Genomic DNA, 22,773 nt, shown 5'->3' with positions numbered 1-22,773 from the left:
GGTCAAGTACCGGTACACACTACCAACTGCGCTATTTTTCAGATGTTGCCCAACCGGAGTTACACAGCGTCACAACTATTAGCTTCATGACATACATACTATGGAACGCTTTGCGTGTCAATACAGTAGCACTGTCAAAGCTGTACAAAAAAAGTCTAAAAACAAGCAAACACTGGCCACGAACGATGTGTTTACAATACCCTGTTGGTAATAAAGCATAATTTGTTCGACCGCAACTTCTGGGGTAGCTAGCTTTCGCTTGGTACCTAGCTAGCACCAATACAACCAGCCTGAAAACAATGACCAGCAGAAACTGCAGTCATTTTCATTATTCTTAGCAATTCCTTCCAGTTCTCTGCTGCCAATGACTGGAACAAACTGCAAAAATCACTGAAGCTGGAGACTCATATCTCCCTCCCTATCTCCTTTAAGCACCAGCTGTCAGAGCAGCTCACAGATCAATGCACCTGTACATAGCTCATCTGTAAATAGCCCATTCAACTACCTCATCCCCATACTGTTATTTATTTTGCTCCTTTGCACCCCAGTTTTGCTCCTTTGCACTGCAGTGTTTAATTGCTATATTGTCATTATTTCACCACTATGGCCTATTTATTGCCTTACCTCCCCTTTCATACCTCATTTGCACACACTTTTTCTATTGTATTATTGACTGTATGTTTGTTTATTCCATGTGTAACTCTGTGTTGTTGTTTGTGTCGCACTGCTTTGCTTTATCTTGTCCAGGTCGCAGTTGTAAATGAAAACTTGTTCACAAATTGCCTACCTGTTTAAATAAAGGTGAAATAAAATAAATGTAAAAAAATATATATATGTATATACAGTATATATACATAGCCAGCTAACTAAACTCAACAAAAAAAAGAAACGTCCTCTCACTGTGAACTGCGTTGATTTTCAGCTTAACATGTATAAATTTGTATGAACATAACAAGATTCAACAACTGAGACATAAACTAAACAAGTTCCACAGATATTTGACTAACGGAAATGGAATAATGTGTCCCTGACGGTAGGTAATTAAGGTCAGTTATGAAAACGTAGGACACTAAAGAGGCCTTTTTCTACTGACTCGGAAAAACACCAAAAGAAAGATGCCCAGTCAGTATCTGGTGTGGCCACCAGCTGCATTAAGTACTGCAGTGCATGTCCTCCTCATGGACTGCACCAGATTTGCCAGTATTTGCTGTAAGATGTTACCCCACTCTTCCACCAAAGCACCTGCAAGTTCCTGGACATTTCTGGGGGGAATGGCCCTAGCCCTCAACCTCCGATCCAACAGGTCCCAGACATGCTCAGTGGGATTGAGATCCGGGCTCTTCACTGGCCATGGCAGAACACTGACATTCCTGTATTGCGGGAAATCACGCACAGACGAAGCAGTATGGCTGGTGGCATTGTCACGTTGGATGAGCCTGCGGGAAGGGTATCACATGAGGGAGGAGGATGTACAGCGTTGAGATTTCCTGCAATGACAACAAGCTCAGTCCGATGATGCTGTGACACACCGCCCCAGACCATGACGGACCCTCCACCTCCAAATCGATCCTTCTCCAGAGTACAGGCCTCGGTGTAACGCTCATTCCTTCGACGATAAACGCGAATCCGACCCTCAGGTGAGACTAGGTGAGACAAAACCGCGACTCGTCAGTGAAGAGCACTTTTTGCCAGCGGTCCAGCGACAGTGGGGTTGTGCCCATAGGCACGTTGTTGCCGGTGACGTCTGGTGAGGACCTGCCTTACAACAGGCCTACAAGCCCTCAGTCCTGCCTCACAGTCTATTGCGGATAGTCTGAGCACTGATGGAGGGATTGTGTGTTCCTGGTGTAACTCGGGAAGTTGTTTTTGCCATCCTGTACCTGTCCCGCAGGTGTGCTGGTCGGATGTACCGATCCTGTGTAGATGTTGTTACACGTGGTCTGCCACTGCGAGGACAATCAGCTGTCTGCCCTGTCTCCCTGTAGCGCTGCCTTAGGCGTCTCACAGTATGGTCATTGCAATTTATTGCCCGGGCTACATCTGCAGTCCTCATGCCTCCTTGCAGCATGCATAAGGCACATTCACACAGATGAGCAGAGACCCTGGGCATCTTTCTTTTGGTGTTTTTCCGAGTCAGTAGAAAAGGCCTCTTTAGTGTCCTACGTTTTCATAACTGACCTTAATTACCTACCGTCTGTAAGATGTTAGTGTCTTAACGACCGTTCCACAGGTGCATGTTCATTAATTGTTTATGGTTCATTGAATAAGCATGGGAAACAGTGTTTAAACGCTTTACAATGAAGATCTGTGAAGTTATTTGGATTTTTACGAATTATCTTTGAAAGACAGGGTCCTGAAAAAGGGACGTTTCTTTTTTGCTGAGTGTATATAGATACTGAAACAGATGTCGTTTTGCTATGTTTTTGGGGAAGAACATTGACCAGCACTGTAGGTGCGTGAGACAACTTTACCAGCATCATAGCATACGTATCGATGCATCTTTGTGACATATGAAATAAGAGTGATAGTTTAATCAATGTGTAATAACTACGTAAACATTTTTGAATGTGTTAAATAATTATGTGACGTGCAGTCATATTTTACATTTACATTACATTTAAGTCATTTAGTCATTTATATTTTGGTCCTGATTGGTCAACAAGCTTTTTCAACACGTCAAACAGTGTTATTTGACACATCAAACAGTGTTATTTGACATGTATCTTTTTTGACACGCAAAGACCCAAACGGCCTTCCATAGAAGTCCTGGTTGAGAATGAAAGGACTGAACAAATGAAGAACCAAACAGCACAGCAAGTAAAAGAAGTAGGTTTTGATTATGTTTTACCGGTAATGGGGACATATGTAAATGCCAAATGAACTTTTTGGTCAGTGTGGTGTGTGTGTGTAACCTATTTAACTAGGCAAGTCAGTTAAGAACAAATTCTTATTTACAATGACGGCCTACCCCGACCAAACACGGACGACGCTGTGCCAATTGTGCGCCGCCCTATGGGACTCCCAATCACGGCGGATGTTATACCGCCTGGATTCGAACCAGGGACTGTAGTGACACCTCTTGCACAGATGCACTGCCTTAGACCGCTGTGTCCCTGTGTGTGTTAAATATTTAATCGTACTAGAATACTAAAAAAAACACTGAAATTTTAAGTATCGGTAGCAGGCTTTTTGGCAAGAAAAAAATATCGGATATCGGTATCGGCCAAAATGTCATATCGGTGCATCACTATTGGAAACTCTGCTCAGGATAAGAGCGTCTGCTAAATGACTTAAATGTAAAATGTAATGGAAACTACTGGAGATCAAGAAAAACCCTAAATAAATGATAAGTAATACCAGTCTGTTCTAACACATTTTTTTGTAAACTTTATTACAGCATAGCAAAGATTAAAAACAGCCGAATCTGTGAAATTGCATTATCCAACATTTTGCCATTGCATGAGAGTTGGTGCTCTTGGAATCAGTAGGCTATTAAACAAACACTCAAACAGGCAACAGAAGCCAGATCTGTCCTATTTCTGTAGATATACAGTGCCTTGCGAAAGTATTCGGCCCCCTTGAACTTTGCGACCTTTTGCCATATTTCAGGCTTCAAACATAAATATATAAAACTGTATTTTTTGTGAAGAATCAACAACAAAACTTTTTTAACAAATCAAAAACTGAAAGATTGGGCGTGCAAAATTATTCAGCCCCTTTACTTTACATTTACATACTTCTTATCCAGAGCGACTTACAAATTGGTGCATTCACCTTATGACATCCAGTGGAACAGTCACTTTACAATAGTGCATCTAAATCTTAAAGGGGGGGTGAGAAGGATTACTTTAGTTTGCTGCACTTTCAGCAAACTCTCTCCAGAAGTTCAGTGAGGATCTCTGAATGATCTAATGTTGACCTAAATGACTAATGATGATAAATACAATCCACCTGTGTGTAATCAAGTCTCTGTATAAGTGCACCTGCATTGTGATAGTCTCAGAGGTCTGTTAAAAGTGCAGAGAGCATCATGAAGAACAAGGAACACACCAGGCAGGTCCGAGATACTGTTGTGAAGAAGTTTAAAGCCAGATTTGGATACAAAAAGATTTCCCAAGCTTTAAACATCCCAAGGAGCACTGTGCAAGCGATAATATTGAAATGGAAGGAGTATCAGACCACTGCAAATCTACCAAGACCTGGCCGTCCCTCTAAACTTTCAGCTCATACAAGGAGAAGACAGATCAGAGATGCAGCCAAGAGGCCCATGATCACTCTGGATGAACTGCAGAGATCTACAGCTGAGGTGGGAGACTCTGTCCATAGGACAACAATCAGTCGTATATTGCACAAATCTGGCCTTTATGGAAGAGTGGCACGAAGAAAGCCATTTCTTAAAGATATCCATAAAAAGTGTAGTTTAAAGTTTGCTACAAGCCACCTGGGAGACACACCAAACATGTGGAAGAAGGTGCTCTGCTCAGATGAAACCAAAATTGAACTTTTTGGCAACAATGCAAAACGTTATGTTTGGCGTAAAAGCAACACAGCCCATCACCCTGAACACACCATCCCCACTGTCAAACATGGTGGTGGCAGCAGGGAAGAGGGAAGATGGTTAAAATTGATGGGAAGATGGATGGAGCCAAATACAGGACCATTCTGGAAGAAAACCTGATGGAGTCTGCAAAAGACCTGAGACTGGGACGGAGATTTTTCTTCCAACAAGACAATGATCCAAAACATAAAGCAAAATCTACAATGGAATGGTTCAAAAATAAACATATCCAGGTGTTAGAATGGCCAAGTCAAAGTCCAGACCTGAATCCAATCGAGAATCTGTGGAAGGAACTGAAAACTGCTGTTCACAAATGCTCTCCATCCAACCTCACTGAGCTCGAGCTGTTTTGCAAGGAGGAATGGGAAAAAATGTCAGTCTCTCGATGTGCAAAACTGATAGAGACATACCCCAAGCGACTTAAAACTGTAATCGCAGAAAAAGTTGGCGCTACAAAGTATTAACTTAAGGGGGCTGAATAATTTTGCACGCCCAATTTTTCAGTTTTTGATTTGTTAAAAAAGTTTGAAATATCCAATAAATGTCGTTCCACTTCATGATTGTGTCCCACTTGTTGTTGATTCTTCACAAAAAAATACAGTTTTATATCTTTATGTTTGAAGCCTGAAATGTGGCAAAAGGTCGCAAAGTTCAAGGGGGCCGAATACTTTCGCAAGGCACTGTATGTGGATGATTTATAAAGCCAGGCACATTTAATAGTTAGGCTATTGATTATACACTTAATTAAATTGGGGTTTCCTCTCTCCTCAATTTTCTTAACACAATTAGGCTAAGGCAAGGGCTGTTTCCTTGTCTTTGCTGCTGCTGCCTCTGCCGCATTGTTCTTAATCCCAAAATGCTACTTAACTTGGCTATTATGCACATAGCAACATAGGGAAAGGTGCCAAATCTACGGCGCACTGAAGATTATGTTTTAGAACCGCAGGCAGCGGCCGTATCCATTGCAGGAGAAACCTAATTTGTTATAAAATAATATTAGATTTATTAGTGCTATTATTTTTACATAATCTAACCATATACAATTTCAGTATTACATGTCTTAGAGTGATGGAAGAACCAGTGACTCAGTCAATAAAAAAGTAGTCAGATGAAGCAGATGCTGAGCTACAGGACTGTTTTACTAGCACAGACTAGAATAATTCCAGGATTCTTCTGATGGCATTGAGGAGTACACCACATCAGTTACTGGCTTAATCAATAAGTGCATCGATGACGTCGTCCCCACTGATTGTACATACATACCCCAACCAGAAGCCATGAATTACAGGCAACATCCGCACTGAGCTAAAGGCTAGAGCTGCCGCTTTCAAGGAGCGGGACCCAGAAGCTTATAAGAAATCCTGCTATGCCCTCCAACAAACCATCAAACAGGCAAAGCGTCAATACAGGACTAAGATTGAATTGTACTACACTGGCTCTGACGCTCGTCGGATGTGGCAGGGCTTGCAAACTATGACAGACTAGAAAGGGAAGCACAGCCGAGAGCTGCCCAGGGACAAAAGCCTACCAGACAAGCTAAATTATTTCTTGGCTCGCTTCGAGGCAAGTAACACTGAAACAAGCAAGAGAGCATCAGCTGTTCCAGATGACTGTGTGATTGCGCTCACCGTAGCCGATGTGAGTAAGAACTTTAAACAAGTCAAGTGGAATGTGTCTTCACTGACATTTTCAACGTCTCCCTGTCTGAGTATGTAATACCAACATGTTTCAAGCAGACCGCCATAGCCCATGTGCCCAAGAACACTAAGGTAACCTGCCTAAATGACTACCGACCCGTAGCATTCATGTCTGTTGCCAAGAAGTGCTCTGAAAGGCTGGTCATGGCTCACATCAACACCATTATCCCATAAACCCTAGACCCACCCCAATTTGCATACCGTCCCAACAGATCCACAGATGATGCAATCGCTATTGCACTCCCACTGCCCTTTCACACCTGGACAAAAGGAACACCTATGTGAGAATGCTATTCATTGACTGCAGCTCAGCGTTCAACACCATAGTGCACTCAAAGCTCATCACTAAGTTAAGGACCCTGGGACTAAACACCTCCCTCTGCAACTGAATCCTGGACTTCCTGACGGGCCGCCCCAGGGGGTAAGGGTAGGTAACAACACATCCACCACGCTGATCCTTAACATGGAGGCCCCTCAGGGGTGCGTGCTCAGTCCCCTCCTGTACTCCCTGTTCACGCATGACTGTACGGCCAGGCACGACTCCAACACCATCATTAAGTTTGCCGATGACACAACAGTGGTAGGCAACAACGACGAGAAAGCATATAGGGAGGAGGACAGAGACACCTCTTCCTTCTCTGGAAGCTGAAAAGATTTGGCATGGGTCCTTAGATCCTCAAAAGATTGACTAGCTGCATTACCTCTTGGTATGGCAACTGCCTGGCATTCAACCGCAAGGCACTACAGAGGGTAGTGTGAACGGCCCAGTATATCACTGGGGCCAAGCTTCCTGCCATCCAGGATCTCTATACCAGGCGGTGTCAGAGGAAGGCCCTAAATATGGTCAAAGACTCCAGCCACCCTAGTCAGACTGGTCTCTCTGCTACCGCACGGCAAGTGGTACCCAGAGTGCCAAGTCTAGGTCCAAGAGGCTTCTAAACAGCTTCTGCCCCAAGCCAAAAGACTACTGAACATCTAATCAAATGGCTACCCAGACTATTTGAATTGCCCCCCCCTTTTTACACTGCTGCTACTCTCTGTTATCTATGCATAGTCACTTTAATAACTCTACCTACATGTACAGTATATATTACCTCAATTACCTTGACTAACTGGTGCCCCCACACATTGACTCTGTACCCACCTGTATATAGCCTCGCTATTGTTATTTTACTGCTGCTAGTAGTTGTTACTTTATTTCTTTTGTGGGGGGGGGTATTTTTATTAATTGTATTGTTGGTTAAGGACTTGTAAGTAGCATTTCACTGTTGTATTCGGCCAATGCGACAAATTATATTTGATTTAGATATTTGGGGGGTGGGGGGGATTCTTTTTTTATACTTGGGGAAACACTGGGGAAGTGCTTGGGCTCTAGTCTAAGAGATAAATTCAGTAATGCCTCAAACACAATTCAACAGTGAAATGGGCTACTCCTTTGTGAATTAATGAGGTGGAGCACACCTAAATTCAAACTGTTAGAAAATAAAACTTGTTCCAAAATAATTTGAAATTGACAAGTTGAAACAGCCTATACTGTAGATAATTAGCAGTCAGCATGCCTTGGTTTAAGGGCAGCGTGGGTTAACTGTCCATTTTGGAACAGTGAGTGCATTGTGACATGACGCGCTGTGGCGACCATTAGAGATATTTTGAACTCACAAGTGAAAAGGTTAATGATACCTCAGCATGTAAATTGTGTTGGTCATAGTATCACTCCCTGACGAAGGCTAGACAAGACACGCCAAAACGTTTTTGAGTTTTAAAGATTTTGTTCAATTGAACATTCCACTGCAATGAAGGCATTTTAATTGCATGAAGAGTGCCTTGGTCCTCCACATTTTTGATGTGTTTGGTCATGTGTTGTTCCATGATTGCAAACAAATGTGGAACATAGAGGGGCAAGTGTTCAACAGATCCAACTGGTCTAACCATATTCACACTGAGAGTATTGTTCAACAGATGTCTTGTTGGAGGTCTGATGAACTGTGTTATAACACTGTAACACCGTCATGTTCAGATGGATAGCGTGATAAATTGACATTGAGTCAATGTCTTTTACAGTGTTGTTGATTAAGAGTGATTGTCATTGGCAACACGACCCTTCGTTCCCCCATGATTTTACGTGCCTTTTTTTAAGTAGACCCATACTACGAACTAGTGATTTATCAGATCAAAAGCACAGCTCTCATAACACAACAAGCAATTAGGGTTTAGGACTAGCCACTTTACTCGTCACAAGGCCCAGCAGAGGGTACATATTAGAAGATTACAATTTGAAAGAAAAGAGCAGCTGCTTCTCCCTTTTGACCAATTGAACAACAGATTAATATCTCAATGGGACTTAACTGGTCAAAATAAAACTTAAAACAAAATAAAAAGATGAGCGAGCGACATGGCTAACCCCTTTTCATATGCATAATATTTTGTGCTGCCTATTTCTACCTGACCTGACACACACACACACACCACACACACACACACACACGTGTCTGCACATAGACCGTGCAGCCAGTACAACTCAGCACAGCACCAGATTAATGGCTAACGTCTCCATGCCAACCATTGTCAGCTTTATCAGGCCAGCAGACATAGAGCGCAGATGCCAAGAGTCTTAAAGAGCAGACAGTTATAGCTCCATCTGATGTCCTGCAATCAAGGGTGAGAGGAAGGGGAGTGGAAGTGTGGGGGTTGGAAGAGGTAGGAGGGCCAAGAATTTAAGCCCAAGCAGAAGCCTGTGAATTTTCTCTGCAACAAATAGTTCCTTTTTGGAACACCATAAAAGCCTTTAGAAAATACAAACAAACACTCTGCCAAATGGAACTACTTTACCAACATGGTAACATTAATTCATCATGAAATACATATTACATTCATGGCACAAATTGCAAGATGCAACATACAGTATGTTTCTTAAAGCAGTTAATGAATTCTAATCTTCTAAGACATCTGTATTATATAACATCACCATTGTGGAACAGCAGTGTGCTAGCTAGGAAACACAGTCAGCCAGGAATGCAAAGACATTTGGATAGACAGTGTGTGAAAACACAGTCCTACCATTTGTCAATATTTATGTGTGAGCAAATAGACAAGAGAGAACATTCACATGGAGACCAGACAAAGCAAGGGGACTCCTGTTGAACAAAAAGCACTTTACCAGGTTAACAGAAGGCGCCATTACTGGACAACTTCAAATGTGTTCTAGTCTTTATCTTCCTGTTGATCACACTTGGTCTGAATTGATGTGTACAGTTTGTGCTCATGCTATTGTGTAGTGTGACACATTTTTGCCTCACCAATGTGCTATTTAGGATAGGATGGACACATTGTGCTCTAGGGCATAATCAATGGGGGCCTGTCTGACTTAGATAGGGTCATACTGTAGTATGAGCTAATATCAATTATTCATCTCTGGATCAGAGCACACACACATGCACTCTCTCTCACACACACAACCAGACAACATTTACATCTTCACTCACACCTCGCATTCCTGGTAATGTATCTAGGGCCATGTGCCTCTCCAGGTCCTGCTCTCTGGTCCCCATAGGTACAGGAACAGATGGAAAGGTCATTTGGCCCACATTTCCACGAAATTGGGCACATACATCTTTGTTTTTCTTTACTTTATAAGATAAACCCTGATAGATGGATGTGATGTGTTCTGCCACATAGACTGGAGGACAAAGTGGGCCTCTTATTCACGTCAAAGCCTCAATGGCTGTCCAAGGGTAAGCATACTGGGGAAGCGATCCCTAATTCTCAGAGTAGACTATGTCTGAGAGGGCTGATTGGCAGCCTGGGGTGAGAGGGCTGACTGTCATGATGTGACGCCATCTTGCACTAGGAACTGAACTAAACAAATGTGAATGAAAATAATTAGTAGTACATATTTCCAATGTGTATTCAAACAATTTAGAGCTGTTTTTCTGCCCATAATCTCCCCCCCCCCCATTTTGATTTATTCTCTTTGGGCAGGTGTTACCAGATCTAGGCTACCATGCATGGGAAACTCACATTTCATATTATGCAACGTGTGGACAGCAGCTCTGTTCGATACTGACACCACTGGCGCCAGTCAGTTTCACTCCATTGTGTTCCCTAGCCTCTTTGTTCAAGATTTCAGCAGGTGGTTTTCTCCTTGGAAGTGACAGCTAATCCAGCTACACTGCAGTGCTCATTGAAAAACACGAAAGATAATGATGCTCCGCCCACTCAACTGCACACTTGCTCATTGGTAAGCTATAATGTCATGTGGGTGGGACATGTACTGTGTCATATACATCAGTCTTCCATTGTAGTACGCTAACTGATAATGAAAATGTAGTGCTCCTTCAGACAGTGAGTCACATGGCCGTGGCAGGCAGACGGACATCAAGACATTCGATTGAATGTTGAAATGGGCAAAACGAGTGATTTAAGCGACTTTGAGCGTGGTATGATCGTCAGTGCCAGGCGTGCCGGATTCAATATCTCAGAAACGGCCACCCTCCTGGGCTTTTTGCGCTTGACAGTGTCTAGGGTATACCGAGAATGGAGCGACAAACAAAGAAAAATCCAATCAGGGGCAGTCCTGTGATTGAAAACAGCTCGCTGATGAGAGGTCGAAGGAGAATGGCAAGAATTGTATAAGCTAACAGACAGGCCACAAACAGACAAATAACGGCACAGTACAACAGTGGTGTGCAGAACAGCCTCTCGGAACGCACAACTCGTTGATTGATCCTTGTCACGGATGGGCTATTGCAGCAGTCGATCACACCGGGAGACACTCCTATCAGCTAAAAACTAGACGAAGCGGCTTCAGTGAGCACGCATGCGATCACCAACACTGGATAGTTGAGGAGTGGAAAAACATTACCTGTCTGACGAATCTCAGTTCCTGTTGCATCATTCTGATGGCAGTCAGGATTTGGCATAAGCAGCATGAGTCCATAAACCCATCTCTCTGGTGTCAATGGTACAGGCTGCTGGTGATGGCATACCACCGTTCAATCTGCAGCAACTGGGCCAACATCCAGGTGGAACGTTTCCGGCTTCTAGAATCCATTCTCCAAAGAATTCAGGCTGTTCTGGAGGCAAAGGGGGGTCCGGCCCGGTACTAGATGGTACTATATTCATATTCAAGTCTTTCAATACAGGTCTACCTATTGGATTAATGTTGGCAAATGCTCAAAGCACCTCTGTGGGCCCACACTGGATTAACTCCTGTGTAATTGAAACCATCCAGACCAACTGTCTAGAGAGACCTAGATATCTGAGTGAGCTGGTTGGTATTCATCAAAGAGAAAGGGAAAGAGAGAGACAGAGAGAAAGAGATAGAGAGAGAGAGAGAGAGAGAGAGAGAGAGAGAGAGAGAGAGAGAGAGAGAGAGAGAGAGAAGGGGAGGGGAGAGAAGGGGGAGAGAGAAAGAGGAGAGAAAAGAGATAGATAGATAGAAAGACAGACTGAGAGGTCAAATGAATTGTCTGTAGAGAGAGACAGGATTGTGTTGAGGAACAGATCTGAGGTAGGGTCCCAAAAAATGTCTGCAGCATTGAAAGTCCCCAAGAACACAGTGACCTCCGTCATTCTTAACTTCTTCGAGATAGGGGCCGGGGCGCTCTTTTAATTTTTGGATTAAAAAACTTTCCCGTTTTAAACAAGATATTTTGTCACGAAAAGATGGTCGACTATGCATGTAATTGACAGCTTTGGAAAGAAAAAACTCTGACGTTTCCAAAACTGCAAAGATATTATCTGTGAGTGCCCCAGAACTAATGCTACAGGCGAAACCAAGGTGAAATTTCATACAGGAAATGGTCCAGATTTTGAATGCGCTGTGTTCCAATGTCTCCTTATATGGCTGTGAATGCACCAGGAATGAGCCTGCACTTTCTGTCGTTTCCCCAAGGTGTCTGCAGCATTGTGACGTATTTGTAGGCATATCATTGGAAGATTGACCATAAGAGACTACATTTACCAGGTGTCCGCCCGGTGTCCTCCGTCGAAATTATTGCGTAATCTCCAGCTCCATGCGCGTTCCATTTTCTTCAGAGGAGAAAGTCAACTGCCACGAAAGATTTATCATCGATAGCTATGTGACAAACACCTTGAGGATTGATTCTAAACAATGTTTGCCATGTTTCTGTCGATATTATGGAGTTAATTTGGAAAAAAGTTTGCGTTGTAATGACTTAATTTTCGGGTTTTTTCTTACCTAAACGTGATGAACAAAACGGAGCGATTTCTCCTACACAAATCATCTTTTTTGAAAAACTCAACATTTGCTATCTAACTGAGAGTCTCCTCATTGAAAACATCTGAAGTTCTTCAAAGGTAAATTATTTCATTTGAATGCTTTTCTTGTTTTTGTGAAAATGTTGCATGCTGAATGCTAGGCTTAATGCTATGTTAGCTATCAATACTCTTACACAAATGCTTGTTTAGCTATGGTTCAAAAGCATATTTTGAAAATCTGAGATGACAGCGTTGTTAACAAAAGGCTAAACTTGAGAGCAAATATATTTATTTCATTTCATTTGCGATTTTCATGAATAGTTAACGTTGCGTTATGGTAATGAGCTTGAGGCTATAAATAGGATCCCGGATACAGGATTGCTCGTCGCAACAGGTTAAATGGAAGAAGTTTGGAACCACCAAGACTCTTCCTAGAGCTGGCCGCCCGGCCAAACTGAGCAATCAGGGGAGAAGGGCCTTGGTCAGGGAGGTGACCAAGAACCTGATGGTCACTTTGACAGAGCTCAAGATTTCCTCTGTGGAGATAGTTGTCCTTCTGGAAAGTGCTCCTATCTCTGCAGCACTCCACCAATCAGGCCTTTATGGTAGAGTGGCCAGACAGAAGCCACTTCTCAGTAAAAGGCACATGACAGCCCGCTTGGAGTTTGCCAAGGGGCACCTAAAAGACTCTTAAACCATGAGAAACAAGATTCTCTGGTCTGATGAAACCAATATTGAACTCTTTGGCCTGAATGCCAAGCGTCACGTCTGAAGGAAACCTGGCACCATCCCTACGGTGAAACATGGTGGTGGCAGCATCATGCTGGGACTGGGAGACTAGTCAGGATCGAGAGAAAGAGGAACGGAGAAAGGCATTGCTTGCTGTTTGTGGTTTTAGGCTGGGTTTCTGTACAGCACTTTGAGATATCAGCTGATGTACGAAGGGCTATATAAATAAAATTTGATTGATTGATTGATTGATTGATTGATCCTTGATGGAAACCTGCTCCAGAGCACTCAGGACCTCAGACTGGTGCAAAGGTTCACAGGACAACAGCCCTAAAGCACACAGCCAAGACAACGCAGGAGTGGCTTCGGGACAAGTCGTTGAATGTCCTTGAGTGGCCCAGTCAGAGCCTGGCCTTGAACCCGATCAAACATCTCTGGTGAGACCTAAAAATAGCTGTGCAGCAAAACTCCCCATCCAACCTGACAGAGCTTGAAAGGATCTGCAGAGAAGAATGGGAGAAACTCCCCAAATACAGGTGTGCCAAACATACCCAAGAAGACTTGAGGCTGTAATCACTGCCTAAGGTTCTTCAACAAAGTACTGAGTAAAGGGTCTGAATACTTATGTAAATGTGATGTTTATTTTTTTTAATAAATATACATTCATTTCTAAAAACCTGTTTTTGCTTTGTCATTATGGGGTATTTTGTGTAGATTGACGAGAGAGAAAAAACTATTTAATCAATTTTAGAATAATGTTGTAAAGTAACAAAATGTCGAAAAAGGGAAAGGGTCTGAATACTTTCCAAATGCACTATAGAGAAACAAAGATAAATCTGGCAAACACCTTGAAAAACAGCTAGCTGTTTGATTTATACCTAGACCTTCTCTAGCCTTTCCTACCCAGCCATATGTAGCTCACACCACAGGACAAAAGCGACTTAACAGTTATCAATGCCATATGTAGCTCACCAGTCGCCCCCTCCAACTGTCGATTCGATGCAGATGAATTCCACCCGACTGAGTATGCAGTGATATTTCATGAGTTCACACATCTAGTCATCCACCAATATCACAGTTCTAACAGTGTTCATTACTCTATGTTAGGGAGTGGGCAGGAGAGAGCTGTGATGAGAGGATAGGATGTGAACTTTGTAGGAAGAGTTGAACCCAGTTTTTGTGTGTGTTTGGTATGTTGTCACAGCTGGATCCAGTTCAGAGGAACACAAGTGACTTTGAGGAAAGCTCTCGAGCTCAGCTGGGATGGTTCAACTGACCGTCAAGTCTGCAACAGTAAACTCAACACTCCATGTTGGTAAAGAAAATACGGCTATAGTTATTGATTCAAAATGTGACGTAACCCTCAAATATATTTTGGGAATATATATTCTTAGACATCTAATAAAATAAAATGTTATTGGTCACATATGCCGAATACAAGAGGTGTAGTAGACCTTACAGTGAAATGCTTACTTACAAACCCTTAACCAACAGTGCAGTTTGAAGAAAAAAATGGGGAAAAAATACAAATAACAATAAGAAATAAAAGTAACAAGTAATTAAAGAGCAGCAGTAAAATAACATTACATTTTCAATGGCTTTCAATTTGCTGAATCCTATTATTAGGCTACGAATTACCTCTTTGCACTTGTTTGCTTGATATTGCAACGCCCTTATTTACCTTGCACAACTAAGAGAAACGTGGCTTCCTGTGCTGGAGGTCCCTCCCCCTTCCACATCACCTGATGTGGGTTGTTTGAGAACTGAAGTATGGACTTGGTATGCTGGTCGTTTGACTGTCTTGCTCAAATACTGCACCACCCTTATGACAGATACAGACACGTCAAAGTTGTAGGCCATAGCAAATGCATCAGCTGTGCCTAAGCATGTTCTAGGCGTATCAACCCTTTCAGTGTATCCAAAGAAGATGAATGATCCTTCACATTGTATGGGGCAGGGCATATTGAATATCACCTTTTGCATTAACACTAAAAGCTGTATTTCTTATAACTCACTGTACTATTAAGGGACACACCATAGCAGGGCTGGCTCTAGCCTTTTGGGGGCCCTAAGCAAGATTTGGTTGGGAGCCCTAAGCGAGAAGACCTTCTGTATTCTGCTATTCTAAATCTCAACAGTAAATTGAGACCCTGACTGAGTTACTAAAAATAATATTATAATATTTGGGGGGGGGGATTGAGGGTCCCTTAGCGGCCTTGGGCCCCAAGTGACCGCGGGCCCCAAGTGACCGCTTTTGTCACTTATGCCTGGAGTCATTTCATAGATAATATATATTACTCCTTTACTTACTTTTGTCTTTGAAATATAGTCTAAAGCTAGTAGCATCCCTTTAACTGCAATGAGACCAGGCAGAGACTCTAGCAGCCAGGAGCTGTGATGACTAAGCAGATTCACAGTCATCACAGCTCATGACTGCTAGACTCTCTGCCTGGACTATTCCATTCCTTTGCCTTGACTTACAGAGCTAGGCTGCTAGCAATGTCTATTAAATTCATGCAGTACAGCTAGCTAGCTGGAGCTTGAACTATATAAGCAACCAGATTTCAACCCAATTGGACACTAACACCAAGCCCAAACCAATTTTATTAATTTGAGGACAGGTCAAAAAGCATTACACCTTTTAGCTAATTTGTCCTATTTCGCTAGCTTGCTGTTGCTAGCTAATTTGTCCTGGGATATAAACGTTGAGTTGTTATTTTACCTGAAATGCACAAAGTCCTCTACTCCCGACAATTAATTCACACATAAAACTGTCAACAAAATCGTTTCTAGTCATCTCTCCTTCTTCCAGGGTTTTTCTTCTTTGGACTTTATATAGCGATTGGCATGTGACGCGAGCAGTATGGTCAGCATGATATGGGAGATTCTGGAGCGGCACCCAGGACTGCGTTTTTCACGACCATCAACAAAACACCAAATTGTGGAATAATGGTGTCACATCCCTCTTGATTTTCAGACACTTGTACTATGCCAAGGCACATTGAAGATGTTCTCGTGTCTCGTGGTGTCCCAACGCCCTATTAAGACACTTTATGTTGGTGTTTCCTTAATTTTGGCAGTTAGGGGGTAGAGGCACGTGCGGTTAGCCTAAGTTCTACATAACCAACGATACTGCATTTTTTTTAACACACTGCAGAAAAGTAGTACTTGAAAGTAAATAAAATAAACAAATTAAGACAAAACATAGTTTATATAAATAAACATTAAATCCCATTACTATTGTAAAATGTCAGTCTAAAACATTTAGTTAGGCTTTTAGACATGCAAAGCCGCTCAAACATTGTCAAACTCCTGACAAAACATATATATAGGGCTTGTATATAGGGCTTTATACATACATAGGGCTTGGCAGTATACAAAATACAATTTTGTTAAGACATGTAGCTAGCTAGCTAGGTGAACAATTAACCATAAACCCAACTCATGACATTACTACTTGGCATGAATCTGCAGGTAGCTAACCAACCAAGTCCAATGTTAGCTAGCTAACATCAGGCTATAGCTAGCCAAGCAAATGAGTCTGAGATATGAATAATAAGATAATACCAGCCAGCAAGCCAGCCAGCTAGCGTTAGCTAGCTAGCTAGGTAAACAATGAACTATAATCCCAACTCATGACATTACTGCCCTGCATGAGTCTGCAGGTAGCTAGCTAACCAGCTAGGTGAAATGTTAGCTAGCTAACATTAGTCTATAGCTAACCAAGGTGTTTTCTAGATCTCCTTAGCAATCACACTAAAATGTCACTGATTTCAAAACTTGGTCCTCCAGAAAGTGGAGTTTACGCAGTTTCATTACACAATACATTTTTTTAAAGCTGCGTTAGACAAGATTATCTAGACATACAATGGCTTGCGAAAGTATTCACCCCCTTGGCATTTTTCCTGGATGCAGTCTATCACAGTGCCATCCATTTTGTTACCAAATCACCTTATACCACCCACCACTGCGACCTGCGATCTAGTCAGCTGGCCCTCGCTACATATTCGTCACCAGACCCACTGGCTCCAGGTCATCTACAAGTCTATGCTAGGTAAAGCTCGGCCTTATCTCAGTTCACTGGTCACGATAACAACACCCACCCGTAGCACACGTTCCAGCAGGTGTATCTCACTGATCATCCCCAAACCCAACAACTCATTTGGCCGCCTTTCCTTCCAGTTCTCTGCTGCCAGTGACTGGAACGAATTGCAAAAATCGCTGAAGTTGGAGACTTTTATTTCCCTCACCAACTTTAAACATCAACTATCTGAGCAGCTAACCGATCGCTGCAACTGTACATAGTCCATCTGTAAATAGCCCACCCAATCTATCTACCTCATCCCCATACTTTTTACATGTTTTATTTACTTTTCTGCTCTTTTGCACACCAGTATCTCTACTTGCACATCATCATCTGCTCATTTATCACTCCAGTGTTAATCTGCTAAATTGTAACTATTCGCTCCTATAGCGTATTTATTGCCTACCTCCTCATGCCTTTTGCACACACTGTATATAGACTTTCTTTTTTCTACTGTGTCATTGATTTGTTTATTGTGTTATTGGCTTGTTTATTGTTTACTCCATGTGTAACTCTGTGTTGTTGTCTGTCACACTGCTTTGCTTTATCTTGGCCAGGTCGCAGTTGCAAATGAGAACTTGCTCTCAACTAGCCTACCTGGTTAAATAAAGGTGAAATAAAATAAAAAATCAACTGTGTTTGTGCAAAATGTCTGCCCCCCTGTAAACAACCTTTTTCATAGGAATATAGTTTAATATCCCTGATTTACTGAGAGAAAACATAACTAGCTAATATAGCCTGATACCAATGCTGGTGTAGGCCTAAATCAGCATGTTGTTTGTGCAACAGTATCTTCTAAATCAGAGAGGAATGTTATCTACATGAAAAACATTTAATGTAGCCAAAGAATATAAGGTTCCACTCCCCTGGGTAACACTGACCAACACTTTGGTTCCTTCCCTGTCACAATAAATTCTGCATAGAGATCCTATTAGTACTGCAATTCCTAATGTTTTGAATGCTTCCCTGGCTTTTTCATTTGTCAAACAACACCGTATTTAAGTGACACTTTTACATTGTAACTATAGAATTGAAATAATCATTATATTTCCATGATTCCAACTAATGTCACCCATGTTTTTTGATCTCAATCGCAAGTCAAATTGAAATTGCAATATTTGGTTAACAATAAGGCCTCGATTTTTGCCCATATTGTGCAGCCCTACGTGGCAGTGTGGAAATTATCTAATGACATAAGTTTGATTGAACAGTATAAAACAATCCGAATGGAGACCTACCCATTGAAATCACTTAGAATGTATGGGTTGCCACCCTACAGTCACGCACAAATCATAAAGCAAATTTAGAACTTTTATTATTCAAAAACATAAAATACCCTCAAATATCATCGTACCGACAAACATTAGAAAATATTGCCCAGCCCTGCATTGCATGGAACTTCAAAGCAGTTTTATCTTTAAAAAAATGGTGTATCTGGTGGTAGTGGATGTGTACTATCAAAGATGGAATGTTTACAAGATAGCTGTTCCTCTGTTGATGTGATGGAACTTTATTCCATCCTTCCCCGCACTGGTATTTTTAATGAGAGGAAGTAGCGGATGTTACACAATTATTTGAAAACCCATTGGACTTTAAAATGTACAGTGTGATCGAGTACTTTAGTACCACTGTACACAGTGTTGACAGTTCCTCTACATGCAGCTAAGGAATGGCTTGGGGGTACTTCAATTATCTTTCCATTTACCATAGTGAGAGAGTAGTAGAACTGGTCGGAATTTAAGAGAGACCGTTCTCAAAGACATGTTTGATAGAACTGTCAGCGTCCATCAATCAAGGAACCCTTGATTTATGAGTAAGAAGATGGCTGAATGTCATCCAGTAATGAACCACTGTACGTTTGGAATCAAATCTTAACGATGAACGTTGACTGATTCTAACAGCGGTGTCACATTTTTTCCACTTTTCCATTTTTACTCCTGTCAATGTGATTAACAACAGATGTGGTGTATGGCCACAGGAAATAATTAGTTTATAGGATTCTGGACCGCTATCCGTCAGTGCTTTGTAAGAGTTGCCAGCTGTAATTGATTTGCCAGCTGTTGTGGTAATGCATTATCACTTATAACATATAAATATGGGCCAAACTTAGTTATAACAGTTATCACAAGAGTGATACTGAGGCTTTGTTTCCATGTGACGCAATGCAATGAGTTGAAGATTCATCTCTAGGACAAGCTATTAGACTCTAGGTCTAACACTAATGAGCACATGATAAGGAGAGTACATTACCTTTCTGTAGATGAATAATGTCCGGGAAGTTGGCGAGTAGGCCCTGGTAGAGTGACAGTTTGTCCAGCATGTGGAAGAGGTCATACTTGGGTTGCTCCGCAAACATTTCCCCAATGTTTTCGTAAGTACGTCCCGTGTGGGAGATGGCGGTGTTGAGGCCGTCCGAGCAGTGGGGAGGGTCCAGCATGAAAGCCTGACTGACGTTCTGGAAGGCATTCCCCAGCCGCTGAAATTCCTTCCGGAAGCCTCCGAGGTGCTTCCGCACCAGTTCTGAGGCCACATGTGTAAGCTGCATGACGCTGTCATCCATTTTCTTGGCGAAGGACTTGAAGGAGTCCACACGTTCCTCCACGTCCTGCAGGTCCTGGTGCTCATTTGGGATCTGGAAGGTGAGCATAAAGTTGGCGCCCATCATCTCGTCCTTCTCTGCCCGCCTTTTGCCCAGCTTCCACTGCTTGTCGTCGGCGCACATGAGGAAGTGCTCGAAGCCCTCGTACTGCGACAGGACCGGGTGGCTAGTCATGTGGTCCATCCAGAGGATCAGCCGCCTCTTGCGCTTCTCGATGAAGTCCTCTTCGAAGCGCCCTGTTGCCTGTTTCTCGGGCAGGTGGGGCACGGAGATGACGGTGAACTTGTGCAGTAGACGGTTGTACAACCAGTCGAAGTGCTTGTAACGCCGGTACACAGGCCTCGCATTGTGGCTTGGGGTCACTCGGTACGATATGTAGGTCTTGATGCCTTTGAACTTGGTCTGCTTGGTAGGGTCCTCGATGGAGCAAGAGAAAGGTGTGGGGCTTTCTTTCCATTGAGGCCCTTTGGGGCCCATCTCAATGGTGTACGACTCCGCTATCTTAGCGTTCATGGGCACATCGCCCAACACAAAAGCTTCCACCCCTGAGCGGACAAAGCTAGAGAAACGGTTCAAGTTCCTGCCCACCATACTCCCCTTCCGCGAGCTGGAGATGCTGTCCTGCCTCTCCATGTAAGGTTTGGCTCGATAGTGGACATTGGGGTTGTTGGAGTGGGGGCTCTGATGGGAATGTCCATTTGCGCCACTGCGGCCATCATCGTCCACCACTGTGGAACTGTCATCCCAATCATCCCAGTCATCATCATCGTCGTCATAGTAACCTTGTTGCATGTGAAAGGGCGTGTTTGGGGCGGAGGGGAAATATGAGGAGTCATTGCCTGGAGAACCCACCGGGCTTATGGAGCAGTCTGTCAGGTTGGAGTTGGAACGAGGGCGGATTACTTCCACGTAAGAGGCCGGGAAGAGACCTCTCTGTCCTTTACTGTTCTCCCCTTGTAACCAGCCATCTACAGAGTTATCGTCAAAGATAACCAGTTCCTCATTCTCCTGTATGCTGATCTCCTCTTTGTTTTCACTTTGGAAAGTGTAGAGTGCCTTGCCTTTCATCGACATTTTGACTCTCTGATGAAAATCATATGCACACGCTGCCTAAAATCATTGTGATGCTGCTACCCTTGAGCACACCATTTTAACACACAAATAGGTGATGTCTAGATTGTTGAACTATAGCCCTACTATTTCAGCTCATTTCAACTGTAGTCATCAACACTTGTTTGAATCAATAAGAGATGGTGTGAAAGAGTTATGTAAATCTAATGGTATTGTGCTGGAACGGAACGCCACAACAACTGTCAAATGGCATAAACACTGGTCTGTGCTCATGCACTATAACACGATAATAACCTTAGTGCTATAACTGGTTTAACTCCCTAAAAAAACAGCTAGTGCAGTATCAAGCTGGGTATATCTATGACTCGATTACACAAGTGTTGGGGTTGTTTTCTATACTGTGCCAAGAATCTTGTCAATCTTTTTAGTAGGCCTGTGGACTGCATACAAAACCAGTAACATCGAATTGCAAATGGTTTTCAGTGGTTGTGCGAATCCATTCCTGTACACATACAATTATTAACAAGGAATATGGGCTATTTACTTTGGTATTCTTACTGCAAATATCAATTGCAAACTGGATAAATTGCTTAATACCACATGCCATGCACCAACTGCCTACTACATCAATACCATATTCCTATCGATAGCCTTATGTCCCATTAGCCTTAACGTTTTTTTTTGTTTTTATTGAGGATATCCAAGCTTTACCTTAGATACTTGAAACTGCAATTAAACTTGTGGGCTATCGCAACTTGCAACTCCTCAGTCCATGCATCACCCCAGCAATGACATACCGGTTCACCCGAAAACTCGTTTTCACCAAGAAGCAATTGCAAACATTCGTCTATTCGTTGTAATCCTGAAGAATAGTTTGATTGTTATCCTTGCGTGTGATAAAGTCCTCGAACACAGACTTGCTGTACATCCCACCGACCTGGTCAAACATCATCAAAATATTTTGTTTCCAGCACAAAGACAAAGTGCCCCGGGTGGAAGAAACCATTCAGCGCCGAGTGAGATGAGTAATGATATCTCAGACTAGTGCATTCTGGTCTTGATCGACATTCCTTGGACTTGCTCCACTTCCCCGCTAAACAGGTTCTTGTCTATCTTGATCTGTTTCCTTTAATACAAAAAAGATTAAGCATTATTAGCAAATTATTAGGGTCTGCGATTAAAGCAAAGCATAGACTACTTCTTGGAGGTTGTTCCTATACGTTCTGTAAAAGTAACTATTTCCATGACGCTAGACATGAACAATAAAACATATGTGACGCTAACCACAATAACGATTAGCCACAAGTGGAATTTACGGTTTGCCTGCAAAAAAATAAAAGTCCGAATTTGAAAGTGAAGCAAACAGATACAAATAGTCGAATCATGCAATATTTGGACTGGATAACAAGGTTAGAATGTTATTATATAAATTCGACAAAATACAATAATTAGTTCATTTGACATTCAAAAATTCAAAAATCTGTTGAAATCTCACTGATGTATTAAACTTCAATTGCATTGGGGGCATACTTAATACAGTGAGCTACAAAAGTATTTGGACAGTGACACATGTTTTGTTGTTTTGGCACTCTACTCCAGCACTTTGGATTCTAAATTATACAATCACACAGAGGTTAAAGTGTAGACTGTCAGCTTTAATTTGAGGGTATCTTCATCCATATCGGGTGAACCATTTAACAATTATAGCACTTTTTGTACACAGTCTCTCCATTTTATGGGACCCAAAGTATTGGGACAATATTCACTTATATGTGTATTCAAGTATTAAAAAGTAAAGAATTTGTTTCCAAAATGG

The 22,773-nt window shown here is 42.4% G+C and overlaps 1 protein-coding gene across 1 annotated transcript in view; it reads right to left on the bottom strand.

The window, feature by feature from the left end:
• The window catches only part of snx33 (sorting nexin 33), a 38,914-nt gene extending 16,703 nt beyond the window's left edge, over positions 1-22,211 (bottom strand). The window contains exon 1 of the mRNA XM_046357385.1: positions 19,538-22,211. Within this exon, the coding sequence (XP_046213341.1) occupies positions 19,538-20,960 (1,423 nt within the window). The 5' untranslated portion in view covers positions 20,961-22,211. The remainder of the gene's footprint in view (positions 1-19,537) is intronic.
• Between the last annotated feature and the right edge of the window lie 562 nt (positions 22,212-22,773).

This window comes from Oncorhynchus gorbuscha, linkage group LG01 (genome assembly GCF_021184085.1).
Source record: "Oncorhynchus gorbuscha isolate QuinsamMale2020 ecotype Even-year linkage group LG01, OgorEven_v1.0, whole genome shotgun sequence".
NCBI lineage: Eukaryota > Metazoa > Chordata > Actinopteri > Salmoniformes > Salmonidae > Oncorhynchus > Oncorhynchus gorbuscha.
Note: the sequence above shows the minus strand (reverse complement) of the source record. Positions and strands in the feature narration are given on the sequence as shown.